This window comes from Protopterus annectens, chromosome 8.part0 (genome assembly GCF_019279795.1).
Source record: "Protopterus annectens isolate FY-2018-M chromosome 8.part0, PAN1.0, whole genome shotgun sequence".
Lineage (NCBI taxonomy): Eukaryota > Metazoa > Chordata > Ceratodontiformes > Protopteridae > Protopterus > Protopterus annectens.
In genome coordinates, this window is record NC_056741.1 from 318,442,629 (window position 1) to 318,464,467 (window position 21,839).

The following is a 21,839-nucleotide window of genomic DNA, read 5'->3' on the forward strand; positions in this document are numbered from 1 at the left end:
ATAACCAATCTACAGGAAAGTGGAAGTTTGGAAGCTAGGAGGGAAAAAACTGATAAAGATCTGGAAGGTTTTGTTTAACAGTATTTTAAGAGGAAGAGAAGTACCAGTATCCTGGAAGAAGGTGGCCATAATGGTAATACCTTAAGAGGGTAAAGATCTATTGGATTCAGCTTCATACAAGTCAATTTCAATACTAAACCATGATTATAAAGTGTTTATGTCTATAATGGCTAAAAGAATGGCAAAAGTGATACGAAAAGTAATAGATATGGATCAGTGTTTTGTGAAGGGAGGCAAACATTTGACAATATTAAAAAAACATTGATGATCCAGAGGGAAGCAGAATGTAAGAAAATACCACTGTTATTGGGTCTTGATACAGAGAAAGCATTTGACAAAGTAGACTAGAACTTCATGAGCAGGGCAATGAAAGCATTTGCTTTCCCAGATAGTTATAAAGTTGATTATATATGAGGGATCAAAGGTGAAAATTAGAGTGGGTGGGATCCTCTCTGATAACTTCTGCTTGAGCAGAGGAACCAGGCAGGGTTGGCCGCTTTCCCTTTTGTTGTTTGCATTATATTTAGAACCATTGGCAAACAAAATAAGGGACTCAGATTCAAGGATATAATTGTTATAGTAGTCAGGAAAAGCTGGCTCTATTTGCAGATTATATTTTATACATGACAAAACCACTAAGGGACATTAAAGTGTTATGGACCGTTTTAAGACCATTTCAAATCTTTTAGGGATACAAAATTAATAAAGCTAAAACAAAAGCAATAGCGGTAAATTATGTACCCACAATATCCCTATTTATGGGGACATGATAAAATGAAGTATTAGGAGTACGGATTAGAAAGAACTCTGCTGTGGCAGCTAAGGATATATGGGAAGAGACTAAACAGCAGATAATACAAAAACTGAGAAACTAGAAGCTTTGTTATATGGATATGGATACTAAGATACAAGCAATTAAAATGTTTTAGTCCCTTTAGTCTTATACACAGGCCAGGCATTTTTATCAACCAGAGGAGAAGTGCAGATAGCAATTAACAGTTGAAAGATTTTTTTCTGGGAAGGGAAGATAGCAAGGGTCAAGTGAGACAAGCTGATTCTTCCAACAGAACAAGGTGGATTAGAATTACCCAATTTGAGGGGGTATTTTAGAGCAGCACATTTAAGGTGCGTACACAAAGCACAAGCAGAAAACTATAATTCAAAGTGGAAAGGAATGATGATGATATGGGGGGAAGCTCAAGAAATAAGGACAGATTGGGATTTTGTAGAACAAAAATCATACAGAACATTGTACTCTTAAAATAGCAGGGAATAGTCTAAGATCTAAACCAGCAAGAGAATGGAGAAGAGATTCTGCCAACAAGGATAACTGTGGTTAGAGATACAGATAATAGGCAAGACAGGGCTGGAATTTATTGGAGAAAACTGGCAAAGAAACCAAGGTACTGGGAGCAAATAACTAGAAAGGGAAAGATAATAGAATGGGAAGAGGCCAAGAATTTAACTGGACTGCACTTTAGAGACTGCCTTCCCTATCAAGGATTGATAGAGTATAGGCGAAGAGAAAGAAATAGGAGGTCCTAAATGAAAGACCAGCACCGGTAGAGTTTTTTTAATGGACTATAGAACAGAAGTTGCCATTAAAAAAGTAATATTTGTACAGCATATAAAATATTACATAAGAAGAATCAATCAATGGAGCTTAGAAAGGATTGGGAAGCAATTCAGAGAGAGACAATGGTGGGATACATGTACATCTCCAAAATATGCAATGAAGTCTAGAAGATTTAGCATATTTGCCTGGAAGTGTTTACATTAGGTATTTTTTACACCTTAAGTAGACTACAAAGAATGTTTCCTCAGGTGGATGGCAAATGCTGGAGGTGCAAGGGGGCAAAAAAGGGGTAGAACATACTTTGTTGGGAGTGTAATTACCTAGCTGACTTTAGGCATTCCCCGTGAACTGCTCTGTCAGATGCTGGGTGAGCAGATTGGATTGATCTGGGAGATGATTTTGAGCTATGATACAGAATCGAAATTGCCTAGACATAAAGCCTTGCTGAGTCTAATTATGGTGGCTGCCAAAAAAGCAATTACTAGAAAATGGAAATCAAAGTCTAGACCAACTTTACTAAAAGTACTGAACATAGTAACAGAGATAAGAAAACTAGAATTGGGATCTTTAAAAAAGGGACAGAGCAAACTACATAGAAAAAAATCAGAATTGTGGGAACAATATATACACAGAAGGAACGAGGTTTAAGAGGCAGGATTTGAATGAGACGTATAATGCTTAATGGATAATGACTGGATAGATAAGTGATGTACAATCTTTGCAACTACAGTTGTTTCAATGGTGTCTATGATGTATAATGGTTGCAACTAAAGTGGTGTTAATTTTTGTTTTTTTATGTAAATAAATGTAAGATTGCCTGTGTCATATATGATACTTTAATAAAGATGTTTATTGAAAAAAAGAAGCTATACATGTCATCACACCTTCAACCAAGGGCCATTGTCACTACCAACTTCACTATAAACATTAAATTAAGCTCATGTATAACCTTGTCTTGATTAGAATGCAGTAATAACAAAAGGTCCTTAGTCAAAGTTACTTTCTCAAGCCATAATAGTACATTCCAGTCCACAACTGTTGGTATTTTCATCTAAAGTTCTGGGAACAGGTAGTCATTTATACACATCAACAATGGCAGGTATGTTTTAGGAATATTCTTACTAGTTAGATGGAAGCAGGGAAACACTTACCGCATTTCCAATAAAAAGCCTTTAACAAAAGATGTGGTATGGTCTCATGAGGTCTCGGGCAATCTTATTATGTAAATTAAATTCAGCTCTCACTTTTGAGGACAGTCAGTCAATAAGATCATATCTGACCTAGAAGCAAGTAGTTCATCATACCACAATAAGTCATTAGGTGCAAGTGCTCAATTGTTGGCTTTTATGAACTGAATTATAAAGAATGGATAAATAATGAAGCCATTGCATTAAGAATTTTTAACTAATTCAAACTTGGGGTACAATAAAGGATACCACACATCAAAAACCCCATCGTACTTTGCCATCTTCTAGGGACTTCAGACTACCATCATCCTAACAAAGTTCTGTAGTTTAATCCCTTGGTTCATTAATTACAAGAGCCATCACTAAACACTGAAGAGTAGGGCACCCTGACAGGATACACAAACAGCAGGAAAATTAATGTGTTAAGAGGGTAAGGAGAGACAATTGAACCGTGACAATAAAATTAAAATAAGAAGGCAAGAGACAGCTTAGCACAAAACTCTAGAGTCATTGACTGGGGCAATTACGTGAAGAGCAGAAGGCTAATAACCAGATGGGCACGATATGCTAAAACAGAAAGATTGTTATGCCTGAATATGATGTTCAAGGACATTCTTTGGGAGGCGACTTGAAGCAGTCTGCCAGTGAAAATGTACAAAATGTAGAAGAGTATACACTAAAAGACAACAGAAGTCTCTCTAACAATTTTAGGTATGGGAGTATACAGCAGGACAATCCCAATAATGAATTTCAGTGTGGAGGAGTAGAAGAGTTTCCCTTGGTGGTTAGGCGGTGTACAGGATATCAGGTGAAACTGAGACAGTGAGGAGAATGACAGATTATAGAAGACAGCATAAGAAAACAGACTGCGGACAAATATGACAGTGATAGATTGGAAGACAGATATTCCAAGGACAGGCAAAGAAACAATGCAGGTAGAAGTGTTTAACTACAGGATAAGGATTCCAATGAGCAAGAAAATGTTTTGGTTCTAGTAATAACAAATGAAGTTCTGAATGTTGTGATGTCATTAGTTGAAATGACCATGCCTTTGGGCAGTTGAAGGTTCCAGTTACAGTAGACTCCCTCATCTGGCCTCTCTAACAGGTCATCAAATTGCTGCCGTAGCCTTAGCAAAAGACAACAAAAGAACAACACCCCCCTCCCCGGGCTAAATAATGGTAGACATTTGAGTTTTAGACTTCATATTCATTAGAAAAATGCATACTAAATACAAATCCTGTTATTCTAGCAGATTTATAACCTATGCTATTTTGTATGCTTTTTCTGTAACCAGCCATTCATTTATCCAGCCTAAGGTCCGGTCCCAGCAAGACTGGATAAGTGGGAGTCTACTGTACTTGAAGATGGAAGAAGTATATACATTACATGCTGTAGTTTCAGAAAACTGTATTACAGTGAACAAAAGGATAAAATAGCAAAGAATAGATGGAACAGAGGTAATTCCAATAGTATTTTCAGACTGGTTCCACTTCTCCACCAAAGTTTAGCACTTATTGCATTTTCATTTGCTTGGAGGGGGCACCTTAAGCCATTGTACTTCCACAGTGGCATGTGCAGCACTTGGAAATTAAACTAAGCATGTCAGTTACCTTCAAAGCACTAAATACATTTTCTGTACATAAAGGGGAAAAAAAAGATATTTAAAATACATGTACATACTTCGGACTTGCAACACTTTCCAAAATCCACGTTTTGATAAAGCAAACATCCAAGCACAAAGGAATATAGAGGAATGGTATCTGAAACCTAACCAGGAAATTCAATCACAGGGCAATAATACAAAAACATATCCCTAAAACTGGTGATCTCTAAAGGGTCTACATCTGATATAAATCAGAAGCAGCAAATCCATGAAGGTTGAAGAACATGGATGGCAACCATATGGTGAAACATCAAGAGGCAAAGTTCAGAAGTACAGAATAATCAAAGTCTAGAATTTTAGAGCTGCGGCTAAGAAGATAATGCTTAAAGCTGTGAACCAAGGACCAAGTGGCCACAATAAAGACAGATATTGAACCATGAATTCATTACTGGAGCAATCACTAGAAGCAGTAGCACCTTAGTGAGCTGCCTTTAATTTTTCCAGTAGGCGTTAAACCTTGATACAAGGTAATCCACTAGCAAAGTTTTTTTTTTCTTTTTTTTTCCCCTAAGCAACCATCGGCCCTTTGCTCCTAAAAGCAAAGATGAAAAACTGCTTGGTCTTCTTAAATTCGCAGAGCTTTTGGGTGAAGCCCGAGTTGGTATGCACATCCAGAGGTTGAAGAGATTCTGTCCTAACTTCCATCCAGAGAACAAAGAAATGAATGATTAAGGGGCAATTCTTTAAACACTTATGAGGAAATGTACATAGGTCGGAAGGAATGACAGTATATTGTGGCAGTTAGTAACCCGCTCTCACCACCCTTATGGGTGCTGTATGGGTCAGGGATATAGGGAAAAAAAGGATCAAGAAGCTGAACACTAACTTTTCTTCATAGCAGATGATGATTAGCATGGATCTTTTACTCTGGATTACTCTTTAGGAGAAACTGAAGGCTATGGGATTAAATGCCAAAATCTAGAGGATGTGTATGGTGTCTGACTACATATTAAACTTTATTTGGACTAGCAAAAAAATGCAGCCTTCAGATTGAAGGGGAACTTTCCACATTATGGACAAGAGACAAATCTCTATTCAAACTCTCATTCTACTACAGGGCCACACCTACACTGAGGGACCAAAATCCAACTCTCTTGCAGAGGGGGATGCACCCACAATGCAGTAAACCAAGAAACGTACAAGGGGAACATGTGTGTCATTATATCTGTTGGCAAGGTGGTCAGTAAGTAAAACCTACAGGGGCCAGGTAAAAAAAAAAACAGATACAAACATTCCACATCTGCAGCAAAGTAATGGGAAGGTAGTTGTATGTGCAGTGTTACCTTGCCTGTTTCTTCTGCCTTCACCACAGAGCCAAATGTCATTGATCCACATGTTTTCATAAACCCTTTTTAACACCTCCATGAACAAAGTAAATTTCTAAGAAAACAATGCTAGATGTAAGCTTTTCAAACAAATCTCATTTAGACCTTGATCAAGCTTTTGATACTGCCAGAAGTCCTGGGAACAAACATGTGAAGCATCTCAGACGGAACAGCTACTTAGGCACTCAAAACAGAAGCATCTAATTATCGGAGAGCAAAGCATGTTGTATTTAAGTATACACATTTTCAAAAAGAAACATGCTCCAGTGAAGGATACATAAAAAATAACCATATTTCAGCTACAAAAACTCAAGAGCAATAGCTACATTTTAAATGTTAATCTGGAGGATCACCCACCACAATCAACAGATCATGTAAGCGAAAATAATTGGGAGGTTCATATTTCACAAAATGAAACAAGAAATGGTGGAAGTGGCACTGCTGCATAACTAGCATACATCTAAATGCTCCCTACATGGTCCAACACAGGCAGCACTCAAAATGGAGCAAAGAAAGTAGCACCATTCCATAGAGAATGTTATGAAGGGGACTTCATCCAAAGACTGCAACAGTTTCAATGCATCACACAAATAAGCACTCCAGAAAAGGGAGACTTCTATACTGTAATGCTACATGGAATAGTACAAGGTTCGTACTTTACTGAACACAATCACCAAAGAAAATTGTAATAATCATGACTTCTGAAAGGCACCTGCAGTTTTTAATTGGAGTTAATAGGTTCATTATGTCCAGTCAACAGTTGCAACTGAAACCAGTCTTAAGATAAACAATTTCCATTTTTCATGAGTCAGTCTGATTATAAAATGTAAAGTGCACAGTGTCTCTCTCATTGCTTTAAAAAGCAGCACTCTCAACTCTTCCTTAGTTGATTGGTCCATAGTCTGAATATTTGCCCTTTCGAAGGATGCGAACAACAACGCATCCTAAAATCAAAAGCAGAACTGGTGTGCCCAGGCCAACTGCCATTATACAGATGACCAAAATTGAAAAGGTATCTTCTAAAGGGTTACCACAACCAATCATAATGGACCTGGGGGAGAGAAGAGGAAAAAAAAAAAAAAAAAAAAAAAAGAAAAAACAGTTTTAATAAAGAATTGATGACCATAGCAAATATGCATGCATTACCTTGTTTACAATCACATTTTCTGTGAAGCCAACATACTAGCTTAGCAACCCCACTTCAGAATGAAAAACAAGGTATTTTACTTGTTCCATTTCAACACTGCAACTTGTAGCTTCATGTAAATAGCACAGTGCAGTAAACATACACACAGTAACCTCAAATTACAGAAGTTAAATGTCATAATCGTCCATGCAAAACAAAAGCATGTTGTGACTTGTAACCTCAACGTAACCAGATAAGCTCCCCACAAACCTGTCAGTCAAGTACACACTCTGTCTCATTCATGGTAGGGCATATATTTTCAGCTCTTATACAGCAATATGCTGCATGGCTCCATGGTACGGCGGAATGGAGCCCTGATTGTGATTTAGGTGACCAGCACTTAATCAGCAGTTCCAACACAATGGAGGAGCCAGTTCAAGGGGAGTAAAGAGGCATTGCCTGCTCACTTCTCCTTAGGGTAGGAGTTTCAACACCAAGAGGTGTACATGGTTTTGCAAATTTCCTTGTGGACTGGAGAGACCACTGCTCATGCTGTTCGGGGGGGGGGGGGCTTGCTGCTCAAACACCCCCTTATGGAAATTAAGGGTTGCCCTTCACTGACTGCAAGTTCTTCTCCCTGGTGCCATGCTGAACACTTGCACTGTACAGTAGAAAAAATAAAACTCAAACCACCACTAATGGCTGCATAGATGATGACGTCTTTTGGTCTGCTCTCACCTGATTGGTAACAAATGAGCTGAATGATGAGAAGATCTGATGGCTTGCAGTGGCAGGCAGCCACAGTAAAAAAATAACAGAACAAAAACAAAAAATCTACAGTAATATGCTGTTGGGGGTTATACACAACCGTACTATGCAATCAGATTCAAAAGTTCAACGGCAAGACATAACTATGGTTTTGTAAATTGTGTTACTCAGGTATATAATCATGCATGTGAAGCCCTGTTGGTGATTACACAGGTTTATTATTGTCTGAATGGGTTTGTACTTTTGTTGGGCGTAAAAGTATGGTATTCATATGGACTGTTTGGCCAAGACACCATGGAAATTTCTTTTTGGGACTGCAGGAGGCTCTAGAGTACTGCTTCTGGACAAGAGGGTGGAGGAAAACTGTGTATGGAGATGAAGCTGAAGCTTATATTCACTGATCTGAAAAAGAGGACACACTGATAATCCCTGGCTAGTCAATGTGGTTATCTCATGCAGTATTGTTTCAAACGTTTAAAGACTCCAATACACAAAGTAGCAGTAACAAATAATGAAGTGGGACAGAGGTAGGCAAAACAGCAGGAGAATGCAACTGCTGCAGTGCCACTGTCATTGCATGCAAGTGTGGAACGGTTTATACATGGCGAATGAAGGGAGGAGTTTTTAGTATGGAATTACAAGTGCAGAGGGAGAAATGGCACTAGGGTGAGAGTGGTTAGAAACAGGAAGTGCAAATGGTTGAAGTTCCTTCATATTTGAGGGCTGTGGGAGGATTAAAGAAAACTGCAGATGGAAAGAGCAAGACTGACTGCCAACCTGAACAGAAAAAGATCTGGCAAGACTTTGTAAAAAAAAAAAAAAAAAAAAAAAAAAATACGACTTGACAGTGGAAGTATGGCAAAGTAACAGAGCTGGTGAGGCTTCTCAGAGGCACATAATACACCTGGGGTCAGACGTTTTTATGGATATTCCTTAGATGTCTGCAGAACTACCAGTGAAGTTTGTGACTTGTGGTACTAAGAAATGAAACCATGGAAAGAGTACAATGTACTGAACACGCTTATGCAAAAACAGATTTTTCTGCAGTTTAGAAATGACATTCTACATAAGGACATACAACTGTACTTAACTCAAAAGGTAAACAGTGGTGAACATTTAAAAGATTAATGGACCTTGGGGAACTTAGACTGTGTTGAGTGGGAGGGACAGTCTGATTTAAGTTGCAAAGATCATCAAATATTTCAGTTGCAATGGGATACTAAAATACTTACTGCAAACTAAATCTTTGTATTTCTGTGGAAACTTAGGGCAATATGTTCTGCAGTGTCAAAAGACAATATGAACAAAATCAGATAAAGGGGACAATCTAAACAATTGTACACCTGAGTGTAGGAAATGTATTCAATATTTCTGGCTTGACTGTCTTCTGTTCCATGAAAATTTCCCCTTTTGTTTCAATGTTAATAATGAAGATACTGGCAGATGTAAATTTTGGAAACTCAAGATGCAAGTGATAAGGCTAATGTTAAACAGGATAAAAGTGAGAGAATAAAATACAAAGAAATGTAATGGTAGGAAGGAAAATAAATTTCGATCTCAGAGAGTAATCTTAAGAGAAAGGCAAGATTGAAGGATGGAAAGAAAAAATAGTTTGGATAACCTAGTGTTTGGTTAACCAATTGAAAACATTAGGTCTGTGTTAAGATACTAGTGGCAAAAGGGCCAAAAAAGCAATTAGTAGGAAAATGGAAATCAAAGTCTACACCACAACTTCACTAGAAGTAGCAAATAGAGTAACAGAAATAAAACTGGAATTATAATCTTCAGAAAAGGGTAGGAGCAAATTACATAGAGAATAATGGGAATTGGTGGAATACATGCAGAGTTTACCCGAGGTTTAAAAGAAGGCAGGATTTGAATGAGCTGTGTAACGTTTGACCAACAATAACTGGACAGATAAGAGATGCATAATGTTTGCAGCTACAATTACGTCAATGTGGTTTGTAATGTTGAATGTTTGCAACTGCAATTGTGTCAGCATGGTTTGTTTTCATTTATATAAATGTTAAGATTGCCTATGTCAAAAAGATGTTTCTTGTTTACAAAAAAAAGTGACAAAAGGAATGCAGATTATAGAAAAATACCTTCGAAACATGGTTTGAAAGTTGTCCATTAACTGGAACTTTATTTGGTCCAGTAATGAAGCACAGTGAAAAGAAAAGGTTAAAAGTTTTCAGTGGAAAATGTTTAAACATGCCTGTTACACATAGGCAAACAATGGGGTAAAGGTAACAGCAAAAAAAAGGTGACTGTTGATGGGAGAATTAAGGTGGTGAAAAGTCTGACGGTTTTCTCTTCCATGGATGATGTATTAGTTATAATCAATAAGACTCCAAGTTGTTAATGAACTGCTTCCTGAAAATCAAGGGTACAGGGTTTGACTTCTTTCAATTGCCTACTGAGCAACTCTGAGCAAATCACTTAAATAGATGGTACTCCTAGGTTGCCCCTGAAAAGGGACATTTGTCCCAAGGGTTTACATGGTTAACAAATGTGTAAGAAAATGAATAAGGACAAGAAAAATGGTTGAGGGGATATGATGTATACTGGTAGCATTTACTATAAAAGGGAAACAGGACTAAAAACACATGAATGTGTGGAAAGAAGAGAAAAGATGAAATAGTATAAATATGCAGAAAGTGCTTACGGTATCCAAGAAAGATGTACCCAATAACCCAATAATCAATTTACCTATTGAGCTGGGGTTGTACGTTTACCAAAGGAGCTAAAAAATATATTACAACTGTCACTTGGGTGTTTCTGGGGGTTCAAGCTTGATCCAAAAAAAACAGGAACAGTATATAATGAAAATTCTATTTTGTTAACTTTAACAATGGGTTGGGGACAAGATCCTTTAGAGCCACTACCCGGACTGTAAGGTTACACAACATATAAGATTAGTCACATATAGCTACAAATATTAATTTCAAAGCTTTTACGTAAAGTCAGAACAGAAAAAGTATGCTTACAATTACAGTTACGATGCAACATACAAGGAGGTATGGATAGGAAATAACAGGGAATACACATGCTGTAAAGAGGATTTAAAGGGGAGGCTATTCATACACAAAACTGAACATCAGTTTATAGAATGAAATGCAGCAATTCTGGGGGTGCCTTTACTGAACTGGGTTTCATCACTACTGCTTTTGTACTAAAAAGTAATTAAAGAAAAGTCAACATTAAAGAAAGTACAGTTTTGTACCTACCATAAATGTAGATGTCCGATAGGTATGCATCTGCAGTCATAACATATGGGTTGTCCTGCCTCAGGCAGCCCTTCGGTCGGCCGGATTCCAAAGTCTGGGTCTGGCCTCGGCTGATGTCGCACTTTCCCCGACATCAGAGCTTCTGGGGTATAAAGGCATCAGCCGACGCCATTTTCCTCAGTGTTTCTTGCCCCAGATGCCAGGCACCCTCTAGGAAGGCTAAATTTGGATAAATGTTGAATGTTCCAAACAGTAGCAAAATATATATATATATATATACATATATATATATATATATATATATATATATATATATATATATATATATATATATATATATATATATATATATATATATATATATATATACATATATACAAACAAACAAATACACCATAATAGATCCCCCCAGCTAGCTGAAAGAGGGGTAAGCACCCTAGGAATACCACAGAGGGGAAGGAGGGTGGGTAATCCTGAATGCAGATGTATACCTATCGGACATCTACATTTATGGTAGGTACAAAACTGTACTATGTCCTTCAAGGATGCATCTGCAGTCATAACATATGGGTAGAATACCATAGCCAAACTGGGGGAGGAGGTACTAAGATAAGGATGGTGTAGTTAAGATCCCCTGTAAAACTGCAGTTGCAAAGCCTGCTCGGGATCTGGAGTATAAAGGTAGATTGTAATGCTTGGCAAATGTATGCACGGAGCTCCACGTAGCAGCCTCTAAAATGTCCTTGGTAGCCACCCCTCGTAGGAAAGCTGTAGTGGTGGCTGTGGCTGTTGTGGAATGAGGCCTGATATTTTCAGGAGCTGTCTTTCCATGAAAAGAGTAGGAAAAGCGAATGCAATTTCCTATCCATTTTGAAATTGTCTGTTTGGAAATTGCTTTTCCTTGCACCCCAGTTGCATATGCTACAAAAAGTTGGTCAGTTTTTCTGCTTGTTTTAGTTCTGTCCAGATTGTAGCGTAGTTGTCTGTGTACATCCAAGGTGTGCAAAAGTTTTTCTCCTTTGTTCTCTGGGTTAGGGAAGAACGTAGGCAAATGAATAGCTTGGTTCAAGGATACCCTGGATACCACCTTTGGCATGAAAGTAGGATTGGTTCTCAGAGACACTCTATCCTGGTGAAAAATAAGGAAAGGCTGCACTGCCATTAATGCCTGTAACTCGGATACTCTTCTTACGAATTTGGCCTGCAGCTGGATATTGAGATTCAGGCCTAGGTTCCACAGATCCATTGCCATCCGGCATAGAGGGTAGGAATGCGTGCCTCCCTGTTTATGTACCACATGATCGTGGTGTTGTCTGTCCTTATCAGCAGATGCCCTTGCTGGAGGAATGATTTGAATGCCTCGATTGCATGCTTCACTGCCAGCATCTCCTTTTGGTTTATGTGCAAGTTTAGCTGGCCTTGAGACCATAGGCCTTGGATACATTTGTCCTCCATGTGTGCTCCCCATCCTAGGTCTGAGGCGTCCGTGGTGATGGTCTGCCTTGGTTTTGGTTTGTTGAAAGGCAACCCTCTGTTGGACTGGCAGGCCTGAGCCCACCACAGGAATTCCTTTTGAAGGCATGGAATGATTGGTATCATGGTTTCTAGACTGTGCCTGTGTTGAGACCATACATTCCTTAGGTACCATTGTAATTTCCTCATATGCAGCCTGGCATGCGGGATCAAGATTATGCAGGATGCCATGTAACCCAGGGCCTGCAGGACTTTCCTTGCAGTAAGCTGAGCTTGTCTCGTCAAAGTCATGAAGTAATCTGGAAGTTGTTTTTGTTTTTCTTCTGTGAGAGAAGCCATCTGAGTTATTGTGTCCAGATCCGCACCCAAAAAGGTTATCCTTTGGGATGGCACTAGTCTTGACTTTTGGATGTTGACTGTGTATCCCAAGGCTTGTTAACAGGTGTATGACATAGGCCAAATCCTTTATCAATTTTGTCTTGTTGTCCGCTTGTATTAGGCAGTCGTCCAGGTATGGGTAGATTTGAATTCCCTGAAGCCTGCAATGTGCAATTACTGATGCCAGGCATTTCGTGAATACTCTGGGTGCAGTAGATAAGCCAAAGGGTAATGCTGAGAATTGATAATGCTCTGATCCTGCAAGAAATCTGAGGTGTCTTCTGCAATCTGGTCAGATAGGGACGTGCAGGTATGCCTCCTTGAGATCTAGAGTCACCAGCCAAGACTCCTTGCCCAACATGGGAAGAAGTTGCTGTAGGGTCAGCATTTTGAATTTTGGCACAATAAGATGTGTTCAGTGCAGACAAGTCGAGAATAGGCCTCCATTGGTTTTCTTTTCTTGGTACAAGGAATAGTCTGGAGTAAAATCCTTGGCCTTGTTCCATAGATGGTACCCTTTCTATCGCTTTCATCTGAAGTAAATTGCTGATTTGTCAAAGCCTCTGGCTTCTGGTTTGGTGGAAGGTTTGGCATTCTGCTCCTTTTTGGTAAAGTGTGGAAGTGAAACCTGTATCCTTTGTCTATTGTTTGCAATGTCCATGTGTCCTTTGTAATGCAATGCCAGTTTTTTGAGAATAAAGCCAGCTTTCCGCCCAAGGGAGCTTCCAGTTGTTCCCTGGTAGGCGGAATCAGAGTCAAGTCATTGTGTCTGTCCTGTGGTAGTGGTTGTAGTTGCAGCTGTGGCACTACTCCTCTGGTTGGCAGGCTGCCACTGACGACCCCTGTAGGCACCCTTTGATTGACCTCTGCCTCTTGGGCATCTATTCCTGCCCCTCTGTGCTCTGGAGGTGTCTGGAAAGGACCAATTCTTTGAAGGCCAGTTTCTGCTGAACCTCGGAGGTTGGACCTGCAGAAATTCCTTTACTGTTTGCACAGATTTTGCTTTTTCTTCCACTTTCTTTAGAATCTCCTGTGCAGGGGAGCCAAATAAACTTTGTTTCTCCATTGGAGCATCTAGGAGTTTAGCCTTGACATGGTCTGGCAAGGATTGCTCTTTTAGCCAGGCATGCCTACGAATTACTGCCCCAGTCATAGCTGATCTAAATGAAGCCTCCAGTGCATCATAGCCACATTTTAAGAAATGATTACTGACCTGCTGAGAGTTGTGTACCAAATCCTGAAGGGATTTATGGTCTAAAGGTTCAGAAGAAGAAAGCTTCTTATTCAGCTGATCTAACAAATATTCTTGGTACTGTATCATATGGAATTGACAGTTTAATGCCCTGGCAGAAAGAGGAGCAGACGTATAAACCTTTTACCCCATCTCTAATGCTCTAGACTCTCTTTCAGAGGGTAGGGGATTTTTGGCAGTGGCAGCTGCAACACCTTTTGGGCCCTGAGAAATAGTTTCTGGGTCTGCAGCATGGGCTTTATACAGGTGGAAGTGAGAATCCGGGACCCTGTAATATCTGTCAGGTTTGGCAGGGGCCGGAGGAAGAGAATCAGGTGCAGAACTAACATCATTATACACATCATCAATTACAGTTAGCACTGGTGGTATGGCTAAGGACCTATGCTGGGGCAAATGTAAGAATGTCCTTAATCTTTTTCTAGAATCAGAAAAATCCTGACCCTGCCATTGAAAGTGTTCCCTCATTGAGTGCAAAGTCTCCCCAAAGGAAAATTCTTCAGGAGGGGAGGCCGAAGGAATAGAGTCTTCTGCATCTGAATCCACATAAGGCGAATAGGCCCCTTCCTGATGGTCTGACAAATCAGATCCATCCGTGGAGTAATCAGAGGAGAGAGGTTCAGAGGGTTCAGTCCTAGGCCTTTTGTCAGGTGGAGGTTGGGAGGCCCTGTCTGGGTGAGGTTGGGAACCCCTAATTAAGGATATAAGGTCCTCAGCAAGACTGAGAATCTGAGAACTTGAGGAAGGCCTCTGTGAAGTAGATTTGGCAGGTAAAGCTTTTGAAAGTTTGGCAGCTTTAGCCCTGGAGAAGGCCTTAATAGACATAGAAGCAGGGGGCCTAGCTGCCCCACGTGCAGGTGTAGAAATGTCCAATGGAATGGTGTCGGACAATTCTTGAGCGCTAGCTTCGGTAGGGATTTCTGAAGCCGACTCAGCCGGGGCCTCTCTGGCCTCGGCTGTCGGAGGTATGATTTCGGTAGTAGTAAGAATCGAGGACTCTGTTTCAGCCGAAACAGAGACACTCACGGTAGGCCTAACCGTGGTTTCAGCCGAAACCGCTGGCCGCGAGTGTCGGTCCTTTTCCCTGCGTTTTTTGGCCATATGCGTAGTCGGAGTCTCTGACGGCATTTTATATGCAAAAGCGGATCCGAAAAACTCTTCTGCAAACTCCGACCGACGTCTAAGAGTCCGTCGGTTGAAGGAGGCACAGGCTAAACAAGCTGATACGTCGTGGTCTGGGCCTAAGCAAGGAAGGCAGTAAGAATGGAAATCCTTATGAGGTATTTGTTTCCCACAAGTTAAACAATTATTTACTTTGACATCGGCTGAGGCAAGAAAGAGTCCCCAACGGGGTACTTAGCTTTTTTCGAAGTCTTCGGTAGCTGAAATCTCTGGATCTGACTGACCGGCACTTGCGAACAGCTTCTGCTTCGGGCACCGCGCGGCAAGAAAGACTGAGGAAAATGGCATCGGCTGATGCCTTTATATCCCAGAAGCTCCGACGTCGAGGAAAGTGCGACATCAGCCGAGGCCAGACCCAGACTTTGGAATCCGGCCGACCGAAGGGCTGCCTGAGGCAGGACAACCCATATGTTATGACTGCAGATGCATCCTTGAAGGACATCAGATTAAGTAAATGTGTGTTATTTGGGAAGGTATAAAAACAAGTCAGAAAAAAATGTAGTTGCTATGGGGGAGAAAAAACTTATCATAATGCTGGACCCTTTTTTATTCCAAGTCTGTACAGTTTTACATTAGGTATATGATTAGCAACTCTAGCTGGTACCCCAAGCCGAGAACCCTTCAAAATTCCAGTAAAATGCCTGCCCCTAACCCCACCTCCGACTGAGTTTGCAGCATGCTTTAGAGAAGCATAAGACAAATGACTGAAAATGTGCACAAGAGGAAAGGCTTCAAAATAGGTCTACCAGGTCCCTCTGGATAAGATGAAAATTTGGTAGATTGAAGGTGGGTGGACTGTCAAATTGGATGAACTAGAGATGAAAAGGATCCAGTGTTATACAAGTACATAACTTCTGTTATACCCATTTCATCTTGCTCATCAGATTCATCTTGCAGAACACATTCCCAAAGCTACCTGATTTTCTGGTTGGAGTGATAAAAGGATGCCCTTGAAAGGTAGCTCCAAAGAAAGGTTCTGGATCTAGAAATGATATCCAGTTTGTAATGTCTGGAAAAAGTACACAATGTGGGACAAGCTGCTGGTGCACTAATTTCATCTTTTGAAGAATTCGTTTGAAATGATGTAGACACTGAAGCCGACTTGGCAGAATGAGGTTTTGGTTTAGATTAAGCACCTGTATTAATGCTTAGGAAACACCATCAGAGCACCACCTGGACAAATTTGAGACTTTTGGGTCTTGTCTGAGAGAAGTAAAGACAGACGATTGGGAATCTTTCAATACAGATTTTGTTTGGTGGAGACAAAGCATGTTTGGCCATGGACATCCAAGCAAGTGAAGCAGGTATTCCCCTTTATAAGTATAGTTTGAAAAGAAATGCAGTAAGTTAAGAGTGGTTGAGATGGTGGTCCAAGGACACATTTGGGATGAATATGGGATTTGTTTAAAATGAAAGCATATCTTTCTAGAAAACTAGTATGGGGGTGTGAAGAGTGCTTAGAACTCAAACCCTTGCAGAGATGACAGTTACCAGAAACAGGGTTACCTTATGAGCTGCAAGTGAAGAAAGTAAACTTACAGAAATTCAAAACGTCTGCCAGTTGGAGTTTAATGGTAGAATAACTGGAGCCAGCATCAAACAATGAAGGAAGGAAATGCAAAATCAACAGGACTGGGGCAGTACAGATGACTAATCCTTGAAATGAAGCCCATATGGAAGAGTTTTTTTTGTAGATTTTATGAGTGGATTCTTTGAGAGACTGACAGAATTTAAATTATTCAAGAAAAGGCAGAATAAGTGGCAATTACTGTAAATGGATAAACCACATGGTTAGTTTAAAGCAGTAGTGCCCAATCCGCAGCCCGCATGCGGGCCTCAGAGCTCTTCCATGCGGTCCGCGACCCTTAAGTTCAAATTTAACTTTTTTCTGATTTCTTTTCACACCCGAGACCTTTAACTGGTGTGTGCATGCACCAAAAGCACCCTTCCATTAGTTTTTTCTCGCCGATATAGGATTCTGTGTATTCGCGCCAAAGAAGAGCTGAAGGAAGATTTGTCGATCGCGCCGAAGAGTTGACGAAGAGGGATTTCTCATTTAAAACATGTACAAAATAGCATCTCCTGACTGCATCAACAGGTAAGCTAGTACAGATAGAGACTGTGCTGGAAAAAGAAAAAAAGAGAGTCATGTGCAGAAGTGTGTAGGGATTAACCAAAAAAAAAAAAAAAAAAACACTAAAGGGGGATTTCTGTTTGTAGAGGGGTGGTCTTGCATTAAATAGCATATCAGTTTTTGTTCTTTTGTCTCCTGGCTAGTGCACACAGCAGAGTTTATTTTTTCCAGACCGAATTGTATGAAATCTGGAATTTGTTACCTGAATGTGACAAAAAATGGAATGATAAAAATATATGCAAAGACAAGTATATACTTATGCAAATATCACCGACCTTGTGTTCTTATTTCCATGGCATAATGTCACTATTTCCACAGCCTTCAACAGTTTTAATCTGTCATAACTGTTATTGATACGTGTACGTAGAACAGAAGCAGGGGTTTGTGCACACAGTTTGAGTTGCCTAATGGTCCCTTGTGTGTTACTGCAGATGGGCTTATGGAAGGCTGCAGCCAGCTCTGAAAGAGAACAGTCTTTGACGAATGGAGGAGGATCACTACTTTGCTGTTGAGTTTATATTACTGACATAACAGTTCAATCATACATTGCATTTACTTCAAAGTTTCAAGCATAACATACCATACGATGCATGAATTATGAAGTAAGGAAAGTGCTTCACAAAATTTTAAATTTTCACAAGCAGTTAATATTGGCTTATATTGATATAGCTGAGTAACTAGATTAATGCTTTCATGAGTGATTATTATGTTATCAACCCAGAAAAAAAAGTTTTGAACCCTGCACTCTTCATGCAGAAAATAGCGTTTAACCCATTATACTAACTGACCAATTTTGAAGTTCCTAGTGGCAAATTTTTATTAACCATAGACACATAATAGCTTTAGTATCAACACATTTTAAGAGAAAGCATAATACAGTTTGCTAATTTTGTTTCCTTTTTATTATTTAACAGAGAGCACACTCCCTTGTTGGTATCAGAAGTCTAGAGTTTGTGAGACCATACTGATGTAGTGGCAATTTTTTATTAACCATAGACACAATAGCTTTAGTATTAACACATTTTAAGAGAAAGCATAATATAGTTTGCTAATTTTGTTTCCTTTTTATTATTTAACAGAGAGCACACTCCCTTGTTGGTATCAGAAGTCTAGAGTTTGTGAGACCATACTGATGTAGAAGGGCAGGCAGAGTGCATTAAGTATTCTCAATCTCATTGTTACGTGAAGGAAAACTTCCCTTTTTCTGGTGGCTCCACAAAGAGTAAAGCTGATGTTTGCTCTGTGAAGTCCATATTTCATTACATATACTGGCTATGCCCATGTACCAACCCTGATTAAGTTATAAACTAAAAGCATATTCTGCAATCATAACTTGCAACATCACCAAGCTCTGCTTCTAATCTGATGTCTCTTACTTTTAATTGTCTGTCCATGACAATTGAGTCCCTACTAGAGAACATTACTAACCCATTGTATATAATCACTTTGCTTTTATAATTGTTTGCTAACTTCTGTGTAATCTATGTAAGTTTGTTATTGTGGAGCTTTTCTCCCCGGCCCTCCGCTGAAAATGGACATGTATCCAGTCAGACTATCCCAGTAAACAAATGTAAAATAAAATAAAAATAACTAAATATAAGCACACACACACACACACACACACACACACACACACAGTGGCTCTATTAATGGATACTTGAAAGACAGTAGTACTTCTACTTGCTGTCCCCTTTGATGAACAAATGGTCATGATTATGGTGAGATTCCAAATGGTCTGCAGGTGATCGCGGAAAAAAAGAAAAAAAACACTGATTTTGCTTAGTTTAATAGAATGCATTGTTGTTTAAGTGGGCATAAGTCCTGTTTAGTCAGAATTATTGGCAGCTCTGTTTTGGGTGTTATCACTAATGAAGTTAAGATATGGTATCAGTAGCCAAGCTGTGTGTCACAGAGGGATGAAGTCTTGACTATGATCCAGGCAACCTAAGCTCGAGTAGCAGCTCATGTAGTAGAATCTACCCAGGTATGGTAGATGAAACAAGTGAGAGTGGGGAATAGCTTACCTATTCTTTTTTTTTTTTTTTTTTTTTTTTTTTTTGGGGGGGGGTGGCTGCAGCCAACCTGTTTCTGCCATGCAAGTGAATGTTTGCTTGGCCTCAACATATCAAGGGCCAAAGAATGCGAGTTTGTTGCTTCCACTATGGTAAGAGTAGCCCTCAGTAGCAGGCAAGTAGGAGTATTGGTCTACTTTTATGTATATAATTTAAATTATGATGTGCCTTTTTAAAAAAGGTTTATGCTCTGTGCATGTTTACTTTTAACATATTTATGTTACTGCAAAGTTCTACAAATGTTCTGCAGAGATGAGTCTTGTTTTTCAAGGATGTTTGCCCTTTCATATTTGCTATGTGACCATGTATGTTATGGGGAAGGTTAAAACAAACATTATGCACAGGTGTGTTATGCCCTCTCATAGAAATGTATATTTTTTGCTGAAGTTTTCAATGTTTGTGGCTTTCTTTGTTTTGGATTCAATGCTTGTAGTTTTTCTAGTAGTGGTTTTGCCAAATTATATAAATGCATTTATTAGATATATAAAAATATTACCCATTGCCTTTGACTTACCACATTGAATTCAACACTAGAAGTGTACCTCTTTATATTGGATAGGGAGGATATGATTATATCTCTTTTGGGATGCTTTGATGTTTGCAAGGCCTGTGGACATAGTAACATTTCTACTACTGAAATAAAAACCCTAGCCTTAACATGTGCTACGCTGGCAGAATCAATTACCTGGTGTATTCTTCTTTGTGGTTATTTCAGACTTCTACAGCATGTCAGCTTGGGAGAAGCTTTATGCTAAGGCAGCTAAGTATTCCTCTCAGTTTCCAGCATTACATTAGTAGTCAAAGTTGCATTTCTTATGGATCACTCTTTCCCCCATCACAACAAAATGTCCAAGTACACCTGCTACGAGACCGAACAATTAGAATGCAAAGTGGTAGCAGTGTGGTTTAAAAGTTAAAGCAGTGAGATATGAATGAGTTAATACTGCAGAGTTTGATTCTTATACCCATTTTTAGCATGCCCTTAACTGAATGTTGCTTTTATCAGGACTATTTTGCTGACCAAGCTAGCAGACTGACTTAGAAAAATCCATTTCAGTGACAACCCAGAGACTAAAGAAGCTAGGTCACAGCTTCAGGCTTACATTGTGGACTTCTAGGGGCATTTTCAGGAACATATGTATTTTAATATATCAATAAAGGCTTGCAGTCCTTTGTTATGAAGTAATGACACTAAATGCATGCAATGCAAATACACAAAATGCTTCTGTGCCAATCACAGCCATTTTTCGGATTTTCAGCAGTATCTAAACTAGAAAAAAGTGCATCGATTGGGAATACAGCCCTAATTTATACTGTTGACTTTAGATTTGTATAACCACACAGATGGCTACAACAAGCAATTGTTAAAGTCAATGCACCTTCTTTCATCTTCAGACCTGCCTCAGCAGGACAGCAGTGCAAAAGCAAAAAATCTTGCCAGTGCCAGATGTAATCATGTCTTGAATAATTTCAGGGACAGATTCCAAAGCTAGAAATGTGCCTTCCAAAAGGGGTGCTCAGTTTGAGAATACCACTGATGAACCTTCTTTCATCTTCAGACCAGCCTCACCAGACGAATTAGAATGAGAATTTGAATTTTAGGGCAAATATTAGGTATTTATTCATTGTTCAAATTCACCTACAATACAGCCAGGGGGTCGACTTTGGTCACCCACGACAGCGAAACAGCTAACTATATGATATATTTTACATTCGGCCCCAGGACAATTTCTGTCGACTCAATGTGGCCCCTGCAAGCAAAAAGGTTGGACACCCCTGGTTTAAAGGAACTAAAGCCTAGCTGAGGTTAGCCAAACATCCAGCATGTGAATCAGGTATTCCCCTTTACTAGTATAGTTTGAAAAGATTTACCCAACCCATAAGGGTGTAATGAGACTCACTGTCACTTTGCAAAAGGAGGCATTCTGTAAGAATCTTGTAATCAAAGGGAGAGCAGGAGAGACAATGGAGCTTGGGTGGGCACTGACATTAGACTGTCTCCTGACAGTCCCTTTGGAAGGATCAAAGCAAAGTAGCTGTTGCATTTTATATCAGAAGGGGAAGCAAAAACACTACAGGGCTGAGTCCAGCAGCAGAACTGTGCTAATGCATGACCGACTACTCGTGAGGCATTGGTATGGATAGGCAGAGCCCGTCCACTACAGACAGTTGGCTTTTCCCAGAATGTTTTATAGCAGCACCATCTGCTTTGTTTATTTAACCTTTCATTTCAGAGAATATTGTAGCCTGATGGGGCAATTTCCTCATCATTTACTACTTATTGATAAGGATATGGATAGTTAGATACAAGTGATGAAAATATTTTCACACTGTTGAGTTTTATATACAGGTCAGGCACATTTTATCAACCAGAGAAGTTGTGGGTAAAGATTTAAAGAAAATTTACTTTGGA

The 21,839-nt window shown here is 39.5% G+C and overlaps 1 protein-coding gene across 1 annotated transcript in view; it reads right to left on the reverse strand.

The window, feature by feature from the left end:
• Positions 1-2,458: 2,458 nt before the first annotated feature.
• The window catches only part of LOC122808782 (glycosylated lysosomal membrane protein), a 429,002-nt gene continuing 409,621 nt past the window's right edge, over positions 2,459-21,839 (reverse strand). The window contains exon 6 of the mRNA XM_044079816.1: positions 2,459-6,865. Coding sequence (XP_043935751.1) covers positions 6,697-6,865 — 169 coding nt within the window. The 3' untranslated portion in view covers positions 2,459-6,696. The remainder of the gene's footprint in view (positions 6,866-21,839) is intronic.